Here is an 8,490-nt window from a genome sequence, read left to right on the forward strand (position 1 = left end):
CATATCCATCTTTCCTTTCTGACACATCCTTCGGTAGAAAGTTTTAAAGATATCACATTTTCTGTCAGAAAAATCTAGTATGTCCAGTATTTTCACGGTGGTTCCAATGTTTCATGAATGTATATGATATAAGGATGTAATTCTCATAACCAACTAAAATAAGTATTTCCATGTCCAACTAATAAACCAACTGAGTGAGCCAACAATCCACTTAATGTTTCCAACCATCCATGGATTTCAACATAAATCGTATGCCAACAGAATGAAACATATAAAAATACACCATAGATACCACATTAGGCTTTTTCATCAATCAAGACATAACTAATTTCATGTACACAAGGACAAAAATATCATATAGCATCTCACACGATCACACTTAGCAAATAGTATATCAAGACCATCAAATAACATCATTATATAGGTCCTCACACGGGCACAATACAATAATAAATCAATTTTCATGATTAGTTTCCACACTCTTAACATAATTTTGTATTAACATTCACTACCCAGCCCAGACTGAAGAAAGTTAAGTCATAAGCTATCTCAAATGTCAAAAATTAGTCCGCAAGCCTTTACTTCAAATCCTTACTCCTCCTGAACGGATTCAGGATCAGCTAAAACATGAAAATATAGAATCTATGCATCAAAATAAAGCCAACGATACCCATATTGCCTATTTTCAAGTCAGCGTCAAAACGGACCCCCAAAATGGATTTTTGAAAAAGGACAAAATCGTAATTCTATCTTTGAGATTTTTAGGAGTCTACATCTGAAAACCCAAGCAAAAATGAGTTAAAAACGAGGTCTAAATTGAAGAAAAACTATGTTCAAGCTTTACCGATAAAATCCCCCAAAATTCTTTTTGAAATTAAGAATCTGAAGATGTTTTGAATGGAAGTAAGAGAAAACTGATAATTTTAAGATTAGAAACTTACCCAAGTGTAACAGGATTTGAATTGAAGAAGTACAAGTTTTAGGCATTTCGGGCCAAAATTTTTAATTTTTTACTTTAATCCGCGTTAAAATAAGAATTAGATGATAAAATTAGAGTAAAGTAGTTGAAATAGGTGTTTTGAAGCTTACCCAAGCCTAGAAATGGAAGAAATTGCTTAAAACTGTGAAACCTTAAGCTCCAAGTCTCGAAAATTGGGAAAAAAATGAAACATGGGTATATATAGGATTCAAGTCTCCGTGGACCCCTCGAAATTCATCTGGAATCCCGTGAATGCAAATGAAATATGCTATCCTATCAAATTCAACGCTCTACACTCATTGACGATATCAAATTTTTAAAAGACTATCATTTTCATAAAGTTGACCCTCGAAATTCAATTTTACAACTTTTCGAATCGAGGAACGAAATGAGATTTAAAAGTCATAAAATCACACCAACCATGTTACCAACCTAAAATCGATGTTTCGAATCTGTTGGCGTAATTGTTTTGCCATACGATGCATAGATCAATCTGTTTTGCATCGAAAACCATGTCAATCATCTCCACACCCCAGAAATACCACAAAACAATCACAGGGAGGGGTAAAATGATCATATCACACAAAAATGAGTATTTCACAAAAAATATCAAAAAAATTAGGTCGTTACAAATAGTGTTCATCAACTTAGAAAAGGCATGCAACTTTTCAAGAGAGGTTCTATGAAAATGCTTGGAGGCTAGACGTGTATCTGTGACATACTCTAGCATGATCAAGGATATGTATGATGGAGTCAAGATATTTAAGGACAGTGGGAGAAAATCTAAACCATTTTCCAATCGAGGTGGGATTGCACCAAAAGTTAGCCCGTGTCTATTTGCCTGGTGATGGATGGACTAACACGATAAAGCCAAGCTGGGGTGCCAGAATATAAGTTATTTATGAGATAATTCTAATTAATGGGACTCATGATCGGGTTAATGCTAAATTGGAGGTTTGAAAGCAAATTTTGGAGTTAAAAGAATTCAAGTTGAGCATGACGAAATAGAATATATGGAGTACAAGTTCACTAATGACATAACACATGAGACTGATATGGAAGTGAGGCTTGATAGATAAATTGTCTAAAAGAGAAGAAGTATCAAGTATCTTGGATCTATTATCTTAAGGAAATGGAAAGATTAACAAGGATTATTATTCACCGTATTGATGCACCCGAGTAAAGTGAAAGCTCGCATTTAGAGTCTTGTATGATAAGAAGGTGTCACAGAGTGATAGTTAGGTCAATTATGTAGTATGAGACAAAGTGTTTGACTAGTCAAGGACTCTCACGTTCAAAAACTAAAGATTGCAAAAATAAAGATGTTGCAATGAATATGTAGACATAGCAAGAGAAATATGATTAAAAATGAAAATATTGAGGATAAAGTCAGAATAACTTCGGTGAAAGGCAAGATGCAAAAAATAAGTCTGAAATTATTCGGACATATGAAAGGGATATGCAAAAATGTCCTAATACAGAGGTGTCAGAGGTTGGCTATAAACGATTTTGGAGAGATAAAGATAGAACACAAAAGTATTAAAATGAGATAATTAGACAAGATGTGATGCATTAGAAAAAAATGACCTAAAGTGAAATATTAGTAATATTCTTTCCGTTTCGTTTTAGTTGGTCCTCTTTCTAAAAATATTTGTTTTAATTTAGTTGTTCTTTGATGAAATCAAAAGAATTTTATTATTCTTAATATTAAATGACTAAATAAAATATATTTATTTAAATTTATATTTTTAAAGTATAATTAATAAAAATAATTTATTAAAATAAAATTCTTAATTAATATTTTTTAATAAATATGTCAAGTCAATAGGCTGGCGGGCAAATATGAAACGGAGCAGTATCTTCTATCCTAATGCCTTAATTATAGCCCCGCCACTTCCTCTGTCTTCTTTGTCTCTATCCAACCACCTCGCCCTCTTCATTAGCTCACAAAAAATCTAGTGATCGATCAACAACTCAATCTTTGTAGTTTTTTTCCTTTTCTACAGTGTGAAAAACAAAATTGATTCTTTTTTTTTTTCATCCCAGAAACCATGGAAGTTTGTTTGAGAAAAAAGGGTATTTTCTTGACGTGACACTAATAACTTCCAAAAGTCCAAACTTTTTCTCGTAGTTTTCTTGATTTTTCATTTTTCTTTCTTCCTGCGTGAAACAAGGGGTAGTTTTCTTGGATTTTTTTGTCTAAGGGTATTGCCATTTTTGCCAAAAATTGAAAAGTTTTTATGCTTTCTTGAATTTCCATTGAATTAAAAAAAGGGTATTTTGTTTTCTTGAACTTTTGAATTTTGGGGTTTGAAATTCTTGGCTTGTTTGATTTCTTGCTAGTTTTTTTTTTCCATCCGATGGTTGATATTCATATTAAAGCCTCAACTAATCATAATCAAGCTGATCATGCACCGGGAGAATGGAGTGATCCTCCAAGATTTTCTCAATATCCAAAATTCAAACTCACATATCTTGGTAGACTTGATTGTGGGGTCTCATTTTAGGAATAAAAAGATTTCCGTTTCCTTTTATTAGTTTTCTTTGTTAAAGTAGTAATTTTTTTTAAAAGTCCAAAAAGGTCTTTTAATAAAATCCTGTTATTGTCTCTTTCCCCTCTGCTTTTCTTCTCGATATTTGCTTTTCTTCTGTTTTGTCTTTGTTTTACTTTGTGGGGTATCTTCTTTTCACATCATAGAGTTATAAGAGGAGTAGAGAAACAGTTTCATTCCTCTTTCTCTCTTTGCTCTCTTTGTGTTTTGTTCATCTTTCCCCTTTTGTACAATGGATAAAGGCTCAATGCAATCAAATCTTGAGTTTTTTTTGGATACCACAACACCATTTGTAGCATCTCATTTTCTTGCCAAGGTTTGTTCTTTTTCCCTTCTCAATGGATGAGTATACGTGCCTCTTGTAGAAATGCAATCGTAAGGCTGCCGTAGAATAGACGTTTGACATGTAGTCCTTTCCGGGACCTGTGTATAGCGGGAGGTTTAGTGCACTGGCCTGCCCTTTAATGGATGAGTACTTGTGCCTCTTGCAAAAATGCATAGTTTGCGGGCAATAGAACTTTGTGGTCTGGTCCTTTTCTGGAACCGGTATATAGCGGGAGCTTTAGTGCGCTGGGCTTCCCTTTGAATGGATGCAATGTAAAGTTGCGTGGAGACGACCATTATGGTCTAGTCCTTCCCGAACCTGCATGTAGCGGGAATTTTAGTGCACTGGGCTGCTGTTTTAATGGATGAACATTTGTAATTTTGTATGATATGATTGTTTATTGTCTCGTTTGCAGAGTGAAATTAGAAACCTTAATAGGCTTTGGCATCCTAAGGAAAGGGAGGAAATTGAATACTTCACATTGGCTGATCTTTGGAATTGTTTTGATGAATGGAGTGCTTATGGTGCTGGAGTTCCTATCAGATTGGATTCTGGTGAAACTTTAGTACAATATTATGTGCCTTATCTTTCAGCAATTCAAATTTTCAGCAGCAGTTCATCTGGAAGCATTTTAAGGTACCATTTTGTATGTTACATCAGTATATGTGGTGACTGGTGTATTGTTTTCCATTACACATTACTTAGTTGTTACCGTTCTTTTAAGCCGAAGGTCTATTGGAAACAGCCTCTCTGTCTCTACGAGGTAGGGGTAAGGTCTACATACACTCTAATCTTCCAAGACTACACTTGTTGAATTACACAATATGTTGTTGTATTTTGTATGTTGCATTGTTTGTATCTCAAACTAATGGGGCTCTTTCCTTTACTAAAAAAGTTCTAACTTTTGTAACTGAAAAGCATATTTGTTGTGCAACAACTTTGTGTTAGTAGAAGTTTGTGATGGTGGTATAAAGCCTTTCTTGAATTTGAACTGGTGAAACTTTACGATTCTTCTTTAGGGAGGAGACTGAGTCTGCGTGGGAGATAAGGGATTCTTTCAGTGATTTATTCAGTGATGAGAGTGAGAGTGAAAAGCTTTCGAGATCTGATGGATGTTCATCAGATGAAGGTCAATTTGAGCAAGATAATCACTTGCAAATGAATAATAGATTGGGTTACCTTTATTATCAATACTTTGAGAGTTCTTCTCCATATGGAAGAGTTCCTCTGGTGGATAAGGTAAGGTATTTGTCTGCTCAAATTTATGTCACTCTTTTGTACTAAAAAAAGCTATTTGTGATTGTCGAATATGGCATTGATTCTACTAATTCGTATTCCTCTGCTTCTTACAATCTTTTTAACCCATAATTTGTGGTATTAGCAGGTATTCGTGTACAATAGAAGCATATAAGCTAGTTGTATTCTTTCTAACTTGTGCTGTCTTTTATTCCAGTTTCCGCTGTTTTCTTGTTTCTTCTTTGAGACCTTGTATTAAGCATTACACGATTTCTGATAGAACGAAAAATGGTAATGGTTAATGACAGAATTCTATGGATGCTCACTCCTTTTTTTGCATTTCTTATCTATTACTGCTATTGCTATTTGATGCTATGCATACCGTATCATCTTGATTTGATTCTCTCTCGTATTATAGCAGCAGTTACATTCCTTGCTCTTTATGCATGCGCCTCTGGTATAATTAGCATTTATTCTTCCTTTCTGCATTAGAATTATCCAATGCTTCTTTACTAGATTAGAATAAAGTATTCCGGGGAAACAGTGGTTTGAATTTCTTAAGAATATGATGCAATATTTTGTAACTTTTGAATCTAACAATCCACTTTGCTTTCAGATTAGTAGCTTAACTGAAAGACACCCTGGATTAATGTCATTGAGAAGCGTAGATCTTTCACCAGCTAGTTGGATGTCAGTTGCTTGGTAAAATTAATCTTTCTCCCACTTATGATTATTGAAGTGATGGTTAGTTTGCTAGAGTTTTCCATATTCAGGTAGTTTAAATGTATAAAAACTTTCCCCTTCGAAGCATGTGTATTTGGTGACATTATTATACTTTCACCTTCATTGGTGTTCAAGGGGATCTAGTTTTCCCTGTGGCATTTCTTATTTGATCGGATCATTGATGTCTATGCTTTAATTTCTTTTTTGCAACCAGAAAACAATGAAAGATGGAATCATGTAAAGATTGTATCACTAATGTTATTGCGATAAAAATACAGGTACCCCATATATCACATTCCAATGGGAAGAACCATTAAGGACTTGTCTACATGTTTTCTCACATTCCACACCCTTTCTTCTTCTTTTCAAGGTCTAGTTCATTTTGTCCCGTGGACAACTGAAATTTGGTCGCTTATTATACTTGATAGATAATATGCAGAAGATTCTTAAACTACATCCTTGGATTGTGCAGATATGGACCTTGAAGATAACATGGAGAAAGGTATTAGGAAACGAAACGAAGGGGAAGCAATACCACTTCCACCTTTCGGTTTGGCTTCTTACAAGATGCAGGGTAATGTGTGGATTTCAGACAGAACTGGGAGGGGCCAAGAGAGGATGTTGTCACTATTAAGCGCGGCTGATTCTTGGCTAAAGCAATTAGGTGTCCAACACCATGACTTTAACTACTTCTTGGGCATTCGTCGTGGCTAAAAACTCAATGATGACATACTCTTCTAACCACCCCATCAATGGACCGATACACATGAGGCTTTTTTTGTGATCCCCTCACCTTAACTACCCAAATGAGGATTGTAGTAATGCAGTCTCTTAAACTTCAGAGACTTGTCCGTACTATGTATAGGGATTAGCTTAGTTTTGAAGAGGTAAATTTTTAGGTGAGTGAGAGATTAGCGTGGATGGGCACTATAACTATGGATTAATGATCATGACATAACTATGATTAAGTTCTTCCTATTGTGAGTAATTCTTGCAAAGCTTCTGCAAAAATGCTCTCTATATTGTATGATTCTGAAGAACTCTCATTCAGTGTTTTCACTGTTTCCTTTGTACATTTTCATGTAAATGTCTTCAGACATCATATTCCATTTGATGTGCAAAAACAACTAATATGTTGTTAATCGAAAGAAAACTATTTCCTCTGTTTTCTTTTACTTGTCACATATTTATTTGGCACAACAATTAATAATTTAGTTATTTTATCATAATACCCGTATTAAATGATGATTATATTGTGTCTTGAAATTAATTTGGAGAAAAGACAATTAATGCGAAGGGTAAAATAGGAAAAAAGAAATTTATTTTTTCTTAATATATTCAAAATAATAAGTAAAAGTAGAAATATAATTTAAAAATTAGTGACAATTAATATCGAACAGAGAGAGTGTCTATGATTTTCTTGTACATCTAAATCAGTGATCAAGCGAGAAATTAATACGAATCGATTAAAATGTCCCACCTATAATTGAGCCTAATTTTAAGCAGTTTTTCAACTTCATTTCCCACTAAACTAAAGTCTTTCCACTCGTTAAGGTGATTCAACCATCTACATAACCAATAAATAATTACTTTTTATTTTAGAACAACATATCTGGTATATTTTCACAAATTGAAAGTCCGAATTGCTTTTCATTTTATTTACGTAATATAATTTTGGCTTAACTCATAAATGTACTTTTTTAACTTGTATTCAACTGACATCTTTAATCTCCAACATTGGATGTATACTAGTAGACATGCATAATTAAGTTGAATAAGTAGACACACATATTCTATGTGGCATAACACACGTAGAACGACATACATGACACAAATTGCCACATAAACGTCATATAGGCCGCATGTATCTACAACTTATTTAATTTTATACAAATTTAAATACCTACTTATGTACACCCAAAGTTAAAGAGCATAGATGTCAGTTGAGACCAAGTAAAAGGACATGTTCATGTATTATGCCCTATAATTTTCTTGGTAGAAAGAATTTAATTGAGTCTCCTAGCCACAAGTTGGCTCCATTACTGGTCTAAGTCATGATAAGTAAAGTTATTTGATATTTGTATAGATGAATGATCTTCTAGCAAATTAATCTGAAATATTCAAAATGATCTTCTAGCAAATTAATCTGAAATATTCAAAATGCATGCAACCTATGAATACCGCGTTATCTGAGAAGTACATGCGTTGATGATGAGTTGAGTAATGGACTAATGGTAGTGGATGATGTTACTTACTTCGTTGATTGCTTTTGCATTTCACATGAAGTCTTAGGGTGTGTTTGGTACGAAGGAAAATATTTTCCAGAAAATGTTTTTCAGTTTTCTTATGTTTGGTTGGATTATATGTTTTGAAAAATATTTTTCAAACTAACTTATTTTTCTTAAACCTAAGGAAAATGACTTTCCTTCAAAAAGTAAGGAAAACATTTTCCAAAACTCTCTTTTAACCTTACTTTAAAGTTGAAATATTCATACAATTCTAAAAATCATCTAGCTCGCACCCAATACCTCTATCACCCCGACACCACTCCTACCCCCACCCCATCCCCTACCCCTACCCCTATCCCCATCCCCCAAAATTCAATTATTTTAAAAAGTATTTCAAAAAATTTTCTTAGTCCATCCCCTATCCCCACCCCACCCCTACCCCTACCC

At 33.9% G+C, this 8,490-nt stretch overlaps 1 protein-coding gene across 1 annotated transcript; it reads left to right on the forward strand.

Annotated features, from left to right (window-relative positions):
* The first annotated feature begins 2,838 nt into the window (after positions 1–2,838).
* On the forward strand, positions 2,839–6,990 carry LOC107842319. Its single transcript, XM_016686085.2, has 6 exons — positions 2,839–3,847; positions 4,272–4,492; positions 4,876–5,095; positions 5,709–5,794; positions 6,094–6,185; positions 6,288–6,990. The coding sequence occupies exons 1-6, from the start codon at positions 3,764–3,766 to the stop codon at positions 6,527–6,529; spliced, it is 945 nt and encodes a 314-aa protein (XP_016541571.1). The 5' UTR covers positions 2,839–3,763; the 3' UTR covers positions 6,530–6,990.
* Positions 6,991–8,490: the final 1,500 nt, after the last annotated feature.

This window comes from Capsicum annuum, chromosome 9 (assembly GCF_002878395.1).
Source record: "Capsicum annuum cultivar UCD-10X-F1 chromosome 9, UCD10Xv1.1, whole genome shotgun sequence".
In the NCBI taxonomy this organism is placed as follows: domain Eukaryota; kingdom Viridiplantae; phylum Streptophyta; class Magnoliopsida; order Solanales; family Solanaceae; genus Capsicum; species Capsicum annuum.